This window comes from Camelina sativa, chromosome 3 (assembly GCF_000633955.1).
Source record: "Camelina sativa cultivar DH55 chromosome 3, Cs, whole genome shotgun sequence".
Classification (NCBI taxonomy): domain Eukaryota; kingdom Viridiplantae; phylum Streptophyta; class Magnoliopsida; order Brassicales; family Brassicaceae; genus Camelina; species Camelina sativa.
The window spans coordinates 7,343,622-7,361,488 of record NC_025687.1 but is presented as its reverse complement, the minus strand read 5'-3'; the positions used below and the strand labels follow the sequence as shown (position 1 = coordinate 7,361,488).

The following is a 17,867-nucleotide window of genomic DNA, read 5'->3' as shown; positions in this document are numbered from 1 at the left end:
CCAATAAATTGTCCCTTGCCAAAGTCTTATACTCCTCCTCGTCCATAGTGTCACATAGAACACTTCCTCTAGTCTCCGGTAATCCAACCACAAACAATCCACACAATCCTATGACCAAACCAAACAACCCATACGACCAAAACTGATTTTCCCGACCAGCCGCAACCATCACTGGACTAAAAACGCCGCCAAACACCAACGCTTGCCTCACCATCGCCATCGCCGAGTTCCTCACACATGTCGGAAACATCTCGATTGTGTATATAAGCGTCATGTTAAACGCGGTGCATGCACTGAAAAACGAAACGAGCTCTAACACAATCTGTAATGACCCTATTTGTTGCCCTAACGCCGCGATTAGAGCGCTAGAGATCCCACTTAGAGCTGTAAATCCGATCAACGCATCCCTTCTGTTGATTTTATCAATGAGGAAAAACGTTATGAGAAAAGCTGGGAATTCAGACAAGGCGTTGAACACGACACCCAGGTAGAGATTGAAGTTTAGATTCGTTAAAGCTAATGGCATTCCGTAATAAACCATACCGATACCAAATCCAAGAGCCATAGCCACTAACAATCTCTTAAGCAACCAACGTTTCCTCACCAAGATCTTTGACGCGTCGTAAATATCAGGGTTTAACTCAGATTGATTCTCTTGTACAGCAAAACATAAGTTCGTGGAGCTCACAGTGATTGCATTAGAAGCAATGCTTTGGAGAATCGAGACGGCTTCTTCTTTACGACCCTTTACGATAAGCCATCTAGGAGACTCTCGGACGAAAATTCGAACCAAACTGCAATAGATTAAAGTCGGTATTGATGTCCAAACGTATAGATACCTCCAAGAATTCCCCTTATTGATGTAACCAAACATTGGAAGCGTTAAAAACCCTAACGTGAAGCAAAAGAAACCCATCGCACCGACTTGGCCTCGCCATTTTTTACCGACTAACTCCGTCGATAGAACGAGGGCACAAGTCCCGATCGTGGCTCGGCCAAACCCGTTCACGAATCTCAAGAACGCATAAACCCAAATGCTCGTTGAGAAAGCTGTTAACATCGAAGAGAGAGACATTATGAGACACGACAACAAGAGCATGTTCTTACGACCGAGCGATGAGTCGGCGAGTGTAGAAAGAGCTAAGCCGCCTATCAGACAGCCGAGGAAGAAGGAGCTTGCAGGCAATCCCCTGAAGAACGAGCCTGCACATTGTAGGCCCCACTCGGATATGATTGACACGTGTAAGTCGAAGTCCCACGACCAGGTTTGGTTGGGTAAGGTGCAGAGGTTAGAGGAAGTGTTGCATACCGAGTCGGTACAGTGCCACGTGGGTTGTGAGTCGGTAAAGACAGTGATGAACGTTTGCTGAGCGTCGAAGAACCAAGCGAATGAGATTAAAGTGGCTTGGAGGAACTGTGCCCATCCGAAGTTTCCGATGCATTGCTCTATCGTCTCATCAAGGGATCTTGGTGGTGGAAGCTTTGACTCCGACGAGTTGGAAAGAAACGGCCGAGTCGAGTCCGCCATATATATAAGAAGAGATAAGGTCTTTCTTTCGTTCTGTTATGTTTTGAATTGATTTGCATGTCTATGAATTTTTGTTATTCTATATATAGAGAATGAATTACAACTTGCGTGTGCAATTAAATTAAATTTCTTATATAAGTAGTGAATCATTACTTCGGCAAATTATTGGATCTTTAAAGTTAATTTTAGAATGATTGGGAAAATCTTGTAAATACTGTGATTGTGATGTACATTAGAATGGTATAACTAAGTTAGTTTGGATGCAATACTTTCCGTGAGTCCGTGACAAGGATCAAGCAGGAGTTTTATAGAATATGGCATGTGTCCGAAGAATTAGTGATTCTTCTTACTTACTTTGTTTTTTCTGGTCTAGCCCATTATATATTTAAAACGCATTTATTAGATATGTTCAACAAGATAAATAAATGAATCCTATAATAACTCTCCATGGCTAAAGTGAGTGGCTGAGGATGAGCTATCTCTTGTTTGTATTTTCTTTTCTGAAAGAGATAACTCTTGTTCTCAGGGACTTCTTCCCCACCGTCGTTAATTAGCAGCATACCACTCAACCACTTTAATTTGGAGTTAGCTATCTGCCTATCTATTTTTGGTCCACTTCCTATCATATTTTTTCAGGTGAGTTTTTATTTATTTATTTATTCTCCTTGATATACATCTACTGATCTACGTAAAAGATTAGAACGGTTTAATTCATTTATTAAAATCTTTGTAAGAAATACATATTCTTTGGGTAAATCTTATTGTAAGATAAGTACAAAATTACAATCAATAGATGCCGTAACTACTATAATATATGTTACAAATTACAATAATTATAAAGTTGGGCTGGTTGCTGGCTTGCTGCAGTTGGACAAGATAAGCTTGATCGAATTGCTTTCCAGGGCATGGGAGATCTCTTTTCGAGTGTCTTAATTGGTCATTTGGAAGCTTGTACGTAGCCTCATGTAAGAGAGAACCTAAATAAAATATAGAAATTTATGAGAGGCATTATAATCGTATACAGAAACATTGGTATGTCTTTGAAAGTCCAATATGTAGATGGATGCCCTGTTTCTTCATGCAGTTTATATCAATATTCGATTTTTTTTGGGTAGGCATATAAGTGTTTTAATCATAAAATTAAAAATAACATTTCAAAATAAATATGATAGACATGTTTGAATTAAAAGAATACTAATTATCAATTATAGTGAAACAATTTGACGTATACCTGTTTTACTTTAATTCATAACATACATAAAAGGCTAAAAAAGCTGGTATAGTTTTTTCATTGTTTTTTTTCGTTGGATTCATTTTAATAAATACTTTTGAAAGAACTTAATTAGTACTGTATTTGAGGTTCAAATTCAATTAAGATATTTTCATATCTGAATTATTTAAAATTATTTGAACTCACTTGTTGTCCTTTATAGATGTCAGAGGAACTAATTAAAGTAATACTCTTGCTGGAACCGAACTATTATATTATTTTACCAAAATAACTACTCCAATTAATTTGGGTTTGTTATATAAAAAAGAAATATGCATTTTCTGATTTAGTAAGTTTTATCCGCTTTTAAGGGCGAAAATTAAATGTGGAGACAAGAAAAATAATGGCGAAAATAATAGAGGCATGTAGTAATTGAAGGAAAATCACGTAAATGTAAACCCCTCAAACTGCAATCAAGACAAAATAATATAGTTTAAAAAAAAAAACCAAAAATATATATTTGTCATTTTAGACGAAATTGAAGTTTCTTTCACATTTTATTTTTCCCGCATTGATCTTTGAAGAATGCTCATCGTCGAATCAAGATCAAAATGGATCCAAAGATGTTGTTTTGTTTACCAGAAGGAGATGCATTGTTTAATCCACTCAATACAATGTTTATCCAAATGGCTTGTATCCTCGTTTTCTCTCAATTTTTCTATCTCTTCCTTAAACCCTGTGGCCAAGCTGGTCCCGTTGCCCAAATTCTCGTAAGTCTTTATTACTTATTTTATTTTAAAATCTTTAGTTTTTATTTTTTCACATTTGATTTCTAAACTTTTCTGATATTTAAACTCAAACCTCAAATGAAATTCCTACACAAAACCGGTTAAATAGTAATCAGAAAATTATTACTTTTTCTTAATTAATTCAGTCCGGCATTGTGTTAAATTCTCTCTACTTTTCTATTTTATATTTGAGAATCTATGAAGTCCACAAATTTTCTTTTGAATTTATTCACAATTTACGAATGTGCACTTAAACCCTGAGAGTAACATGTAGTGCATGAAACATGAGGATATTAAGTTGCATATAATTTCTCTAGAATCTTTTATTAGCTTCATGTCAAATGTTAAGTTGCAGTAGTTGTAAAAACGTTTTTTTTTATTTTAAATATAATTTAACATTAAATTCCAAAAAAATAAAACGAGATTATATATATATATATATATTAATCAACCAAAACAGTGGAAAAATCGGAGAACTCCTTACATAATCAAAAAGTTACAAAAGATACCACAAAACCGAAACTAGGAAGAAGTAGTTTGATATAAATGTTCAAAAAGAACTGACAGTTTGATTAATTTTGTTCAGGCTGGGATTGTATTGAGTTTGCTTACAATAATACGCAAAGTCCACGAGTTTTTCCTCCAAAAAGACTCAGCAAGCTATTACATATTTTTCTCATTCCTTTTGCGAACAGGTTTCATGTTCTTGATCGGTCTCGAGATCGATCTTGATTTCATGAAACGGAATTTGAAGAACTCCATCGTCATAACGTTATGCTCCTTAGTCAGTTCTGGCATCATCTGGCTCCCTTTCCTCTGGTTTCTCATCAATTTCATTCAGATCAAAGACGATTTCTTAACATTTTACTTAGCATTCCTCGTTACCTTGTCCAATACGGCAGCTCCTGTCGTCATACGTTCCATCATCGACTGGAAACTCCACACATCCGAGATTGGGCGGCTAGCAATCTCATGCGGATTGTTCATCGAGATAAGCAACATATTCCTCTACACAGTCGTCGTTTCTTTCATCTCGGGTACTATGACCGGCGATATCTTTCTCTACTCATTTGCCACCGGAGTTATCATTTTGATTAATAGATTCTTAGCTTCATGGCTCCCAAAGAGAAACCCTAAAGAGAAATATCTCTCCAAAGCTGAAACGCTTGCTTTCATCATCCTTATTTTAATCATCGCGTTAACCATCGAATCCAGCAACTTAAACTCCACAGTTTTTGTGTTTTTCATCGGACTAATGTTTCCGAGAGAAGGGAAAACTTACCGAACGTTGATCAACCGGTTGAGTTACCCGATTCACGAGTTTGTTCTTCCGGTTTACTTTGGTTACATCGGGTTTAGATTCAGCGTCAACTCGTTAACCAAACGCCATTACCTCGTCCTCGGCATGACAGTAGCTCTAAGCCTACTGGGGAAGCTTCTAGGAGTGTTATGCGCTTGTTCATTCCTTAAGATCCCAAGGAAGTATTGGCTTTTCTTGTCAACCATTCTTTCCGTCAAAGGTCATGTCGGTCTTGTTCTTCTAGACTCTAACTTGGTTTACAAGGTATTACAACAAATTATGAAAATTTTACTTAATTTAGTACTTTTTCAAGTCGGTTACTAAAGTCTTCATCTCCGTGTCATTGCTTTTGTCTTTGTAGAAATGGTTTACTCCGATAGTTCATGACATGTTCGTTGCTTCTCTGGTGATCATGACATTGTTTAGCGGAATTATGACGTCTTTGTTGCTTAGAACGCAAGAAAAAAGTTTTGCACACAAAAATACATCGCTTGAGTTTTTTGATACTAAAGAGGAGCTACGAGTGTTGACTTGTGTCTACGGCGTTCGTCATGCTCGTGGATCGATCTCTTTAGTCTCTGCTCTAAGTGGCTGCTCTCCTGGAGTTTCGCCTTCGCCGTTTACGCCTTATCTTATGCACCTCATACCCCTCCCGACGAAGCGGAAAACGGAACTCTTGTACCACGAATTAGAAGAAGATGCAGGAAACTCCAACGGCGGAGACGATGAGTTCGGGACTAACGAAGGACTAGAGATCAACGACTCGATCGACTCGTTTACTAAAGACAGAAATATCATGATCCGGCAGGTGAAACTCGTGGCGCAGATGGAGAACATGCACGAAGAGATCTGTAACGCGACTGAAGATCTTCGCGTCTCGATCGTGCTTCTTCCCTTCCATAAACACCAGAGGATCGACGGGAAAACAACGAATGATGGGGAAGCTTTTCGACACATGAACCGGAAGGTTCTAAAGCAAGCTCAGTGTTCGATTGGTATCTTTGTGGATAGAAACATAACGGGGTTTCACCAGCTTCATGGGTCTGATTCGGTACAACACGTTGTGGCATTGTTCTTCGGTGGTCCTGATGATCGTGAGGCACTGTCCTTGTGTAAGTGGCTTACCAATAACTCTCAGATTCACCTCACTGTCATACAGTTTGTCGCGGATGACTCAAAGATAGAGAAACTTGTTGGAGACGCGGTGACCAAGGAGAACAACGAAGTATTCTTGGAGATTGTTAGTAAAGATCAGACCGAAGACGAAACTGATCGAATCTTCTTAGAGGAATTCTATAACAGGTACCTTACAAATACTATGTTTCTACGTTTACTTTGTTCCTTCAAATGCTCTGTTATTGACATTAATAGTACTCTGTTTATTAGAGTACTCTGTTTCTTGGATTACTCTGTTTCTAAAATAATGTCCCTACAAATATACTCTGTTTCTTTCTCTTATCTTCATCAGATATGCATTGTGTTTTTTTCATTTACGGGATGGTTTATTATTTGTCTTGACAGATTTGTAACGACGGGGCAAGTAGGATTCATAGAGAAGCGAGTGAGCAACGGATTGCAAACGCTGACGATTCTGAGAGAGATAGGGGAGATGTATTCACTGTTTGTGGTGGGAAAAAACAGAGGAGATTGTCCGATGACGTCGGGAATGAACGATTGGGAAGAGTGTCCGGAACTAGGACCGGTCGGAGATTTCTTGGCTTCATCAAATATGGATGTAAATTCTTCTGTATTAGTAGTTCAAAGACATAGACACTCATTTGACAGTTTTGTAGATGAATAGCAAATACTCTTTTAGTTTTTCCTTCAATTCATTTATTTTCGCCCTTATAAAAAATTCAACACATACATCACATGATTGGGAACATATGGGATTAGAAAATGTATAAGCCAACCAAACTCTTAAACTCAGCAACAAGGGCTAGTGTTTACGACTTGATCTCTCTTTTCTTGCTCTTCCATCGTATCACAGAGACTCAAACCTTTTGTCTCGGGAAGAATCAAAACGAACAATCCTAAACCAGACATTTCAGTTCCGAAAACCGCAAACGATACTGACGGTATGTGTATGTCTCTTCCAATGGACGCAATTAACGGACAACAAGCTCCTCCAACAACAAGTGCCTGTCTAAACATCATCGTTGCTGAACTTCTCACACAAGTCGGAAACATTTCAACCATAAACACAACCATAAGGTTGAATCCGATCCTAGCGCAGAAGAATGTTGCGAGTTCGAACGCAAACGCGATCTCTGTTTGTCCGATAATGCTGAGTAGGAAACAAAGCACTCCCGATGCCCCACCGAGCAAGGTATTGATTAGAACAGAGCTTCTTCTGTTGAATCTCTCTAACAAGATTGGAGTGATCACGAAAGTAGGCAACTCCACCAATGCGTTTAGGGTTTCGCTCAAGTAGATATTGACGTCTATGTCTCTAGCTGCTAAAGGAACACCGTAATACGATATCCCCAACCCAAACATTATTATCATAACAACAGAAATTCTCTGAAAAGCCCATCTTCGGAAGAAAAAGTCTTTAATCGAGTAAGTTGGCACTTGTGCATGGTTTTCTTGCTCGAGGGGCAACTTAGAAATCACTGATTCCAGATAAGCTCTGTTCTTAGGTGACATCTTTGTGAGAACATTAATGGCTTCTTTGTCCTTTCCTTGCATGTGAAGCCACCGAGGCGATTCGAGTGCGAAGAGGTAGAGGAAGATACAATAGAATATTGCTGGAACGGATGTGTATAGATATAGATATCTCCACGAAGAATGTTGTGCAAGGTAAGCTATTCCAGACAAGGACATAAACCCTAAAACGAATAGGGCAAATGGAATCATCGTAGCTCTTGGTCTCCATCTGGTGGAGACACGCTCACTGATGAGTACCAGCGCGTACGACCAGGTCTGTGATCGCGCGAATCCGATGATAAACTTTAGGGATGCATAAATCCATACATTGGTTGAGACGGCAGCAAAGATCGAAGTGATTGACATTGCAAAGGTAGAGAGCAAAACTAGTTTCTTACGACCCAAGGAATCGTCTGGGATCAAAGCTAGAAAGAAACCACCAACAATGGCACCGATGTAGAAAGAAGAACTAGGCATACCTCTGAGAAGTGAACTCGAGCACTCGAGGCCGAATTCTGAAATGATGGATTTGCCCTTGGAACCACCGTCCCATTCCCAGGCTGATCTTGGAAGCTTGCAGATGTCGGAAGCCGAAGGATCGCAGATTGTGTGGTTAAGAAAGTGCCACGAGGGATATGCATCTGTGTAGACGGTGATGAATATCTGCTGAGCATCGAAGAGCAAAGCAAGCCCAACGAGTGATACCTGGAAAAATTGACAGAATCCAAAATCAGATAGGCTCTGCTCGACGATCTTGTCGAAAGTCAATTCTTCTGATCTGCTGGTTTTTTCGTTGACTTCAGAATCATCGACGAGATGAGACAACAATGGTTCTAATGGATTTGCCATGATCGTCTTGTTTCTAGCTTCTTTTTTGGTCTGTTTTGCTTTTTTTAGAGTTTGACTATAGGTTTACTCTCATTCTACCATTCGTATCAACTAAGTCTGAAGTCGAAATCTGCGTTTCCATTATATGCAAATCTCTAATTTATAGTCTTATAGACCATACCATGTTTTATTCTTTAATTGATATAAATATTTTAACATGTGAAGCTTGGGTCCACGAAGTCAAAGTATGATATAACTGATTTTGGAAGAGTGTGCATGCATGTGTGATAACTGATTTGCTGTTTCACTTTTATATAGTTTCCCATCTATATCTTTTTTTTTTTCTTTTTCCCATTCTGAGTAAAAAAAATGTTTACGTGTTTTTTTTGATAAAAATATAAATATAAAAAACATGAAAGCATACTAAAATCATAAAATCAAACCAATAACAAAAAAGGGTCAAAGGGATAAAAAAATGAACGTGTTGAACGTTATTAATTACACACTCATGACCTAATTTTTTAGTCAAATTTATGTTTATATTCTCTTATGTTCTCTTTTAGTCCTTATTTATAGAAAATTAGGTTGGTGATATTCCAATGCTTAAAAATAATCAAATTTTTGCATTATTTTGGCGTCAATCACACTATATGCCTTTGTCATATCGAAAAGCGAAAGACAGGATAGGACAAGAGCAAGTAAGCAACTAGTTATAGTTTTTTCTTCTTATTTTTTGTAACACGAGGCTATATTTTATTTCTACCAACCGCAATTAATTATATATGTACATATACAGAAACAATTATTTTATTTTAAAGGCCTAAATCGATCGGATCCGTTCACATGCCATGGATTAATTCTATGTTAGTTGTCATCATGTCGAGAATCCAGGTTTTTTAGTGTGTCATCATGTCGAGAATCGATCGGATCCGTTCATATGCCATGCATTTGGGATCGGCTTGACCAAAACCGTTATCTGTAGTAAAAAAATGTTTAGTGTGTATACATGTGTTGTTACTTACTACGGAGTATGTGATAATTCCAATTCAAATCAAATCGACTTAAATATATGTTTTTGTCAAAAAAAAAAATTATTTAAGATATACAAAAAAATAAAAACAAAATAGTTTTTTTCCTTGTCATTTTTTCTTCGTAATCATGAGCTCATCTGCGACGTCCTCAATTGCCTTAGGCGGTGGATCCGCTGAGGCTTCTGCTTCCCAAAACACCTCAAAGCGTCCAAAATGTAATCTATCATGATCTATTCTCCAATTTTTGATATATACATTTTGTCATTTGCGTTTGTTACTTTTCAGTTTTTCTTTTTTCTTTTTTCTTTTGCTGATTTGATCAAATGTGTACGTTGGGATTGTAGTACCTAGTGTTCTTGAATGCTTTTTCAGTTTCCACGAATATAATTGTTGTAATTGATCAATCCTTCTATGTTTTTTTTTGTTCTCGAAGGGAATTTATTTGCGCATAGGAAAAAAATATAACAGAATAACTTTTTGAGATGTTGCTAATTGCTACCTCTAGCTCGGTTATCATATTCCTCAATTTCATCACATAGCATCGATCTATCAATGAGAATGACTGATAATTTACAGATGTATACAGATATATCTATCATATAAGGGATAAATTCAGATTACTGATATTAATCTAGTACACACACAAATGGGTACTGATGTTACTCTATTATGTGTTTGTTGGATTAATGTAACTCCCAACAATGTAATACCTTATGATTTCTCTCTTTTTGAGATAAGTTTCCTATAAGTTGTGAACTAAAAAACCTAATCTGTTGGAAAATTTTTCCTCATCAGATTCAAGATTTATCCAACAGGAGCTTCCAGCATGCAAACCAATTCTTACTCCAAAATGGGTAAATGCTTCAATAACTCATACTTATAATGTAACATTTTTATGGGTACAATTTCCAATTAATGTTTTATTATAGTTTAAAGTATCTTTTTCTTTTCTTTCTGCCTATCTTATATGCAGGTGATTCTGACTTTTCTTATCTCAGGAGTTGTCTTTATTCCTCTTGGAGTGATTTGCCTATTTGCTTCTCAGGGTGTATGTTTTAATCTTTTCAGTTTTCTCACTTTGCAGCTTCGTTTATTTCTTATTTTGTGAACATGACTTTTTATTATTTTTATTACATGATCAGGTCACTGAAATAGTTGATAGATATGACACAGACTGCATTCCGTTATCATCTAGAGACAACAAAGTCAGATATATACAGGGATTAGAAGATAAGAGGTGTAACAGAACAATAATGGTAGATACACTTATCATCTTCAGTTCTTGCTATATTCTTCTTCATTAATTAGCTTTCTTTCACAGCCCTTTTCTTATAATTAATGTTTCATGTTTGATAGGTAACTAAAACTATGAAGAATCCTGTCTATATATATTACCAGCTTGAGAACTTTTACCAAAATCATCGACGGTAACATCTCACTATTAGTCTTCATCATACTAACACCTCTCTGAACATGCAATACTTTATGTGATGTTTTTGCAAATTGCAGGTATGTGAAAAGTCGACAAGATGGACAATTGAGAAGTCCAAAAGATGAAGATGATGTGAAGTCATGTGCGCCTGAAGACACTATTGGTGGTGAACCTATTGTTCCTTGTGGTCTTGTTGCGTGGAGTTTGTTCAATGATACTTATGACTTCAGTAGAAATAACGAAAAAATCCCTGTGAATAAGAAAGGCATCTCATGGAAGAGTGATAGAGAATCAAAGTTTGGTAAAAATGTCTTCCCAAAAAACTTCCAGAAAGGATCTCCCATCGGCGGTAAAAGTCTTGATCAACATGTTCCAGTAAGTTATTTTGATGAGCTGAGAATCTCACATCTTAAATAACAAAAAAATCTTAAGTGATATATAAACTACAAGAGATATTAATCAATCTACTCACTGTCAATTGATTTGATGTTACATTTCCATAACCATTGGACACTTTCTTTAATCATAAAAGAACCAGTACATGATGTACTGTATATAGACTTTGCTTAAAATTAAATGTATGTTTCTGGCAGTTGAGTGAGCAAGAAGACCTAATTGTCTGGATGCGAACTGCAGCTTTACCAACATTTAGAAAGCTGTATGGTAAAATAGACACTGATCTTCAAGCTGGAGATACAATAAAGGTCTTGTTGCAGAATAATTACAACACTTATAGCTTCGATGGAAAGAAGAAGCTTGTGCTATCTACCACAAGCTGGCTTGGTGGAAGGAATGGTTTCCTTGGGATTGCGTATTTGACTGTTGGTAGCATATGCTTGTTCTTGGCTATTTTCTTCTCCGTCTTGTATCTAGCAAAACCAAGGTATGTCACATTTTCTACAATGCTACATTTCATTTAGAAGATGCTCTGTTTCTTTGAGACTTTTGTCATAAAAACGGCATAGAGAGTCTTTAAAGAATCTCCATAGCACAGAACTAAATATGTTATGTTTTATTTATGTGTTCAGGCAATTGGGAGATCCATCTTACTTGTCATGGAACAGAAGTGCCGGGGGTGGACGATGATAGAGTTCTTTTAAGCGCTCCTTTGCTGTTTTTGGGGATCTGTCTCTATTGGTAAATAAAGTCCTTCTCATGTTTGTCTAAACAAGAATAGATGTTTACCGTTTACAAGAAAAAATATGTCTGGACTAACCAAGAGTATTATACCACACATTGTAGTACTTCTGTTTGATAGAAAGAAGTCTTTAATTTGCAAAATGACTATGGACCTATGTCAGAGAATCATGTAAAATGTACATGAGCGGTTGCAAATTGCATGGGCTGGAAAGCATGAACATGAGTAGTCATACCTTTAAACCAATCGTCTGAACATCTGGAAGGCATGTGAAACACTGAAACTTAAAATGTTCACAATGATCTATACGCCTGCCTTGTTTGTTTATAATACTAGTGAAAAAAATTTGTATTCAAGTCTCCATAACACATATTTCAACTGGACCACGATATATTTGATGAAATAAAACGACCATAATACAAATTTTACTTGGTCCACCAGAATTCTTATTTGTTGAGGTTCCTTAATCCCAAATGGTTGATCTGGGGATATGAAATAGCATTAGGAAACACGATTCAACTATAACAAGATTCACGAATATCAACTGAGCCGAGTCCTTATTGTTGAGAAAAGTAAACTCGAGAAAGTTAAAACGATTTCTTTTCATAAGAAACCAGTCCATGAATTCCACCTTCTATCTGTGCTGCACCAGTACGAGCCTATTAACAACATCAAAACCATAAAAAGTAAATACACATCAAAACAGCGTAAATAGCAGATTAAGATAGTTTTCCAAGGAGTAGAATTAACGACATACCTCGAGTCTAAGGACATTATCTCTCAATAGCTCGTGAGCAGACTGCAAAGAGGAAGCACCAAGATCTTGGAAACCTTGCTTCACAGCATGCATTGTGTAAGGTATAAACTTCAATACCGAGCCTTTATCTGCAACTGCTCCAACTACTCCTTGTGCGATCTTGAGTTTTGTGGTATCTCCCAAGTATCTCTGGTCGCTTCCTTTGGTCATCGCTTCTAATGAACCCATACCTCTGTATTTCTTCACTCTCCTACCGTTCTGTATAATTAACACAAGACAGACCAAACAAAGCAAAATCATTGAGGAACATGGTAGTTGGTTTAAATCAATATTCAAAGTAGGAAGTTGTGTTCAGTTACCCGATATTCATAAGCTCCAGGAGCCTCGGTGCTTCCAGCTAAGAAGCTTCCCATCATCACAGTTGATGCTCCAAGAACTAGAGCCTTCACAATGTGACCTGAGTTTGAGATACCACCATCTGCAATAACAGGTACACCGTGCTGAGCAGCAACCGTAGAGACTTTGTACACAGCAGTAGCCTAAGAGAGTACCAATCACATAAAAATAAAGAACCCAACTTTATAAGGAGCAATTCATAGAATCAACTTAGCACTCTCTTTCAAATATGAAAGCTTATTTTCATTTACCTGTCCACGTCCAACGGCACAAACCTCTTGTGTAGTGCATATAGATCCAGAACCCATACCGACTCTCAACCCATCAACTCCTGCTTTAATCAAGTTCTCAGCCTGATACATAGTCACCACATTCCCACCAACTACATCCAACTCCGGATACATATTCTTCACATACTTAATCATTTCAATCTGGTAAATAGAGTTCCCTTGCGAACTATCCAACACCACAACGTTAGCTCCAGCTTTCACCAAGTGCTCTAACCTCTCCTTGTCTGAATCCCTAGTCCCTATAGCTGCACCAACCATCCATTTATTGTCTGCACCAACAGTTCCTGACCCTAACTTGGGATACCCTTTAACCCTCTCCACATCGTCTTTTGTCACTACGTTCACTGTCTCACCTTCCTTCTCAAGAACCACAAATCCTTTCTGCTTATCTTCCAAAACCGCCTCGATCTTATCAAGATCAATATCCCATGGAACATTGTAATCAATACTCTCAAAACTCCTCATGTAATCATATATCTTCATCTCCTTTTGGTCATCTTTCAAACTCGACCACTCAGATTTTGAGACATAACCCAACAATTTCGGTGTCAATGTTCCTGAATTAGTCAAACAACAACAAAAAATGTCGTTTAGTGAAAACTATTTCAAAATAGTATTCAGTCATCTACTTATTGACCACTATTTTGAAATTGGAAGAGACGAATAAAGTAGTTAACTTTATACCTGTCTGGGAGACAAAGACGAAGGAAGAAGGACCAAAATCATCAACAGAACCAATCTGATGCTCTGGGCATTTGAAAACAGCATCGGACGCAATCGGAACCTGAAGCGACTTGGCGTGACGGATGACGGAAGCTTGGGTGTCGATGTCGCAGTTATAGTGAACGATTCCGATTCCACCAAGAGCAGCCATAGCAGCAGCCATGTGGGATTCAGAAACAGTGTCCATCGGGGAAGCGACGCATGGGATCGAGAGTGGAACGCGCTTGCTGAGGCGCGTGGATAGAGAGACGGCGTCCGTGGAGAAGTCGATGTAGTGAGGTAAGAAAATCACATCGTCGTAGGTGTATGAGTATCCCTGTGAGAATAGCCTCTCAGCTGAGAATCCATCTTCGAATCCTCCTCCTGACATCTTTCGAATCCACTAATGGCGTCGCTGCGTTGAGAGATAGAGGGGGGGAATGAACAGTGAGGGTGAGCTAGGGTTTAGTGATGAGGTTGGTGAAGGAAGGAAGGTTTTAGGAGCGAAAGACGACAAAATCACAAAATAAAAATAGAAGTTGGTGAAATAGATAAAACCGAAATCGAAGATATTAAACCGAATCAAATCAAATCAAATCAAATCAAATTTGGTTTTATAAATCGAAATCAAATCAAACCGGATCGATGATTATCTAGGCGACTAGGCTAGGGATTGTGCTGTTTCCGTATCCGAACAACACGTTATCGGCCAATTTCTAATTTGGCATCTCAGTTTCCTTCACTCTCACTACAGCTTCGAGTTCAAAGGTCAGGTCCATTTGTAATCTACGACGATGTAGATCAATGTAGAGAAATAGTCTAATTTCTTCGTGAATTTTAAGGTTCTGATTTTGGATTTTTCTTTGAAAACTTTAGGTTTTGTTTCTCTACGATAAAAAAAAAATGGCGGATTCATCGTCACTGTTGTACGATCAGCTCAAGGTTGAGTATACATTCACAATGCTCAGTGTTATTTTCTTTTATTCTGGTGAATTCATATTTGGACTCTTTGTTAGGTTGCTAAGCCGTTCTTCTTGTTGGCTGGTCCAAATGTGATCGAATCTGAAGAACATGTTCTTCGAATGGCTAGAAGCATTAAAGATATTGCCACAAAATATGTGTAACCATCCCACTAGTGAAGCTTTCCTCCAGAGATCTTGTGTGTGGAACGAATAAAAGAATTGATTTAGGGGGAAGTATGTTCAAATATTGATCCACATATAGCAATTGGGTCATAGTTGAGAGCTTGATCTTTTTATCACATGAGCATTTTTAGGTTATTGAGTAGTGTGTGTTACTTATGCATGTTGTTGTTGTTTGTGAGCGCTGTAGGCTTGGGTTGCCTCTGGTTTTTAAGTCAAGTTTTGATAAAGCTAACAGAACTTCATCAAAGTCATTCCGAGGTCCTGGCATGGCTGAGGGTCTGAAGGTAATTTTTTTCCTGTTTACTTTTTTTTTTTTTTTGGGATAAATTCATTCCCTCTTGTTTCAGTTGCAAGTATGGATGATCTTCTATCCGGTACTGTTAGAATTGTGCATTTGAAATCCTTCAAGATCAATGCAAAAAGGATCTTATATTTTTTTTTAATTCAAAGGTCTTTTTAAATCTTTCACCATCAGCTGACACCAGCCATTGGTAGTAGCTCCTGCCTATAATGCAACCAACCAATCACACTAACAAGGACTAGTCACGATGTGGCTTCTTTATTAGTGTGTAATTTCTGCACAAGTATAGTAAGGTAGTAACTTTTCTGGTTCTCTTAACAGATTCTTGAGAAGGTGAAAGTAGCATATGATCTACCAATTGTTACTGACGTTCATGAATCGAGCCAGGTATATTGAGTTTGAGTCACATCAGAGAATCAAGATTCGAAAAATCTTTGTTCATTTCTGATGCTTAGTTTATTTTTAATTAGTGTGAAGCGGTCGGCAAGGTTGCAGATATTATTCAGATACCCGCATTCTTATGTCGCCAGGCAGAAATCTAACATATGTTTTCTTCAGTTCATTTTGGCTTTCCATTTTTCATCTAACTATTAGCTATATCTCCAGACAGATCTTCTGGTTGCGGCAGCCCAATCTGGGAAAATTATCAATATAAAGAAGGGACAATTTTGTGGTCACTCTGTGAGTTATCTTTTCCTTGGTGTTTTAATATGGCCAAACTTTTGTTTCCTGGTACATTATAGTGCCTGATTTCATGTAATCCAATTTAAGGTCATGAGAAACTCGGCCGAGAAGGTTAGACTCGCAGGGAATCCAAATGTGATGGTTTGTGAAAGAGGAACCATGTTTGGATACAGTAAGTTAACTGTTCTTTGTGTTAATAGAATTGGCTGCGTGAATGAAAAGACACTGAGTACCTTCCTTTTACATTGGATTTTGTTGCTCAGATGATTTAATAGTAGATCCACGAAATTTGGAATGGATGAGGGAAGCTGATTGTCCCGTTGTAAGTTAATCTTGCTTCTCGTTCTTTTTCTTGTTTCGGGAGTTTATATCTTAGTATTGATGTTATATTGTGATGTTTGCCATTCTTATAATACAATTTATAATTGTTGGCTTCAGGTTGCTGATATAACTCATTCATTACAACAACCTGCAGGCAAGAAGGTATGAAAATTAGAGCCAACAATGCTCTTAGTAAATAGGAAGTGCTTAGAATTTCAAAGATAAATCATAAATGGTCTAAGCTCAAATATACCTTGTTTATATAGTTAGATGGTGGGGGTGTTGCTAGTGGAGGCCTTCGCGAATTAATACCATGCATAGCAAGAACCGCTGTAGCTGTTGGTGTCGATGGAATTTTCATGGAGGTACTGAATTGTTTTTGCAAGTTGATTGTATCTTGTGTCACTTTAATATCTTTGTACCAATTTTATTATGGAACTTGGCTAATTTTCTGGTGAATTAGGTGCATGATGATCCTTTAAGTGCACCAGTTGATGGTCCAACACAATGGGTGAGTTATACTTTTTTTTCAAACCATATCTATTCGCATTCTTGATCATCTTTTTTTGCTTCCCGTTTTAGCATCTGCGTCATCTAGAAGAGCTCATTGCAATCGCGGTAAGCCATTTACATCTCCATAGATTTACTGTGTGTTTCTCAATTTGTTGTAACCTTTGGCAGTTATGACATCTTTGCAGAGTGTCTCAAAAGGGAAACAACAGTTCCAAATGGACCTCACGCCTTATCGTGATTAGAATCAATGGGGTGTATTATCCAGGCAAGTAACTGAAAAAAATCAAGGTAAAAAATGATGAACTCTCTTCTTCTTCTCATCATTTGCAGATATTATGACAGGTACTTTACTTGACTCGGATTTTTCTTTTTTCCTGAACTTTGCAGGTCTCTGACTACATTTTGGGTGTAACTACACCTTAATAAATATTTCAATCTTGTCCGAGCAATACGCATTATATTTGCTTGTCGGCAGTCGGCAAAATACATCTCCCCACAGGCCACAGCGACTATTGTATTTTCAAAGTAGCTGATGTTGCCAAATATCAAATGTCTTAAAGCTAAAAAAAAAAAAAAACAATTGGAAGTTAACTTACTAATTTACTAAAGTATACAGAAGTTACGTTTTCTATACAGTATTTTATATTTGTACACATAACATAAGCTTTTTCTTTTGAACTTTCTATATAATGCATGGTTTCTTACTTTCTTTCTTTGTTGCACTTGCACAATCGATAAAACCTCGACAAACAAAATGCAAAAATAGTAATGTCTTTTTATTTATGCAAATATATTGATGGGCCTAAAAATTGGATTCAAGTGGGCTCGGGTTAAACAAATTTAGCCCAAACAAA

The 17,867-nt window shown here is 37.4% G+C and overlaps 6 protein-coding genes across 7 annotated transcripts in view; 3 read left to right on the top strand and 3 right to left on the bottom strand.

The window, feature by feature from the left end:
- Window positions 1–1,558, bottom strand: part of LOC104775465 (organic cation/carnitine transporter 3-like) — a 5,741-nt gene extending 4,183 nt beyond the window's left edge. Inside the window, exon 1 of the mRNA XM_010499510.1 lies at window positions 207–1,558. Within this exon, the coding sequence (XP_010497812.1) occupies window positions 207–1,528 (1,322 nt within the window). The 5' untranslated portion in view covers window positions 1,529–1,558. The remainder of the gene's footprint in view (window positions 1–206) is intronic.
- LOC104775450 (cation/H(+) antiporter 1-like) lies at window positions 3,350–6,627 on the top strand. The gene is made up of 4 exons (XM_010499507.1): window positions 3,350–3,508; window positions 4,113–5,090; window positions 5,188–6,128; window positions 6,348–6,627. Exons 1-4 carry the CDS (start codon window positions 3,350–3,352, stop codon window positions 6,625–6,627), a joined length of 2,358 nt encoding a protein of 785 aa, XP_010497809.1.
- On the bottom strand, window positions 6,682–8,402 carry LOC104775437 (organic cation/carnitine transporter 6-like). The gene has a single exon (XM_010499501.1). It carries the CDS (start codon window positions 8,322–8,324, stop codon window positions 6,753–6,755), a length of 1,572 nt encoding a protein of 523 aa, XP_010497803.1. The 5' UTR covers window positions 8,325–8,402; the 3' UTR covers window positions 6,682–6,752.
- LOC104775423 (putative ALA-interacting subunit 4) lies at window positions 9,462–11,982 on the top strand. Its single transcript, XM_010499495.1, has 8 exons — window positions 9,462–9,549; window positions 10,130–10,188; window positions 10,308–10,382; window positions 10,477–10,590; window positions 10,691–10,761; window positions 10,844–11,141; window positions 11,360–11,649; window positions 11,795–11,982. The coding sequence occupies exons 1-8, from the start codon at window positions 9,462–9,464 to the stop codon at window positions 11,850–11,852; spliced, it is 1,053 nt and encodes a 350-aa protein (XP_010497797.1). The 3' UTR covers window positions 11,853–11,982.
- Window positions 12,275–14,543, bottom strand: LOC109124597 (inosine-5'-monophosphate dehydrogenase 2-like). The gene is made up of 5 exons (XM_010499492.2): window positions 14,032–14,543; window positions 13,309–13,904; window positions 13,021–13,200; window positions 12,662–12,919; window positions 12,275–12,563 (listed from the first exon to the last, which is right to left on the bottom strand). The coding sequence occupies exons 1-5, from the start codon at window positions 14,438–14,440 to the stop codon at window positions 12,492–12,494; spliced, it is 1,515 nt and encodes a 504-aa protein (XP_010497794.1). The 5' UTR covers window positions 14,441–14,543; the 3' UTR covers window positions 12,275–12,491.
- LOC104775386 (2-dehydro-3-deoxyphosphooctonate aldolase 2-like) lies at window positions 14,712–17,726 on the top strand. Of its 2 annotated transcripts, XM_010499482.2 has the most exons (15): window positions 14,712–14,817; window positions 14,926–14,991; window positions 15,066–15,163; window positions 15,382–15,478; window positions 15,817–15,882; window positions 15,966–16,025; window positions 16,102–16,176; window positions 16,267–16,351; window positions 16,443–16,501; window positions 16,618–16,662; window positions 16,767–16,865; window positions 16,964–17,011; window positions 17,083–17,118; window positions 17,199–17,301; window positions 17,401–17,726. In XM_010499482.2, the coding sequence occupies exons 2-14, from the start codon at window positions 14,953–14,955 to the stop codon at window positions 17,253–17,255; spliced, it is 864 nt and encodes a 287-aa protein (XP_010497784.1). In that variant the 5' UTR covers window positions 14,712–14,817; window positions 14,926–14,952; the 3' UTR covers window positions 17,256–17,301; window positions 17,401–17,726. The 2 variants fall into 2 exon arrangements, with proteins under 2 accessions (XP_010497784.1, XP_010497791.1); XM_010499489.2 differs by lacking the exon at window positions 15,966–16,025.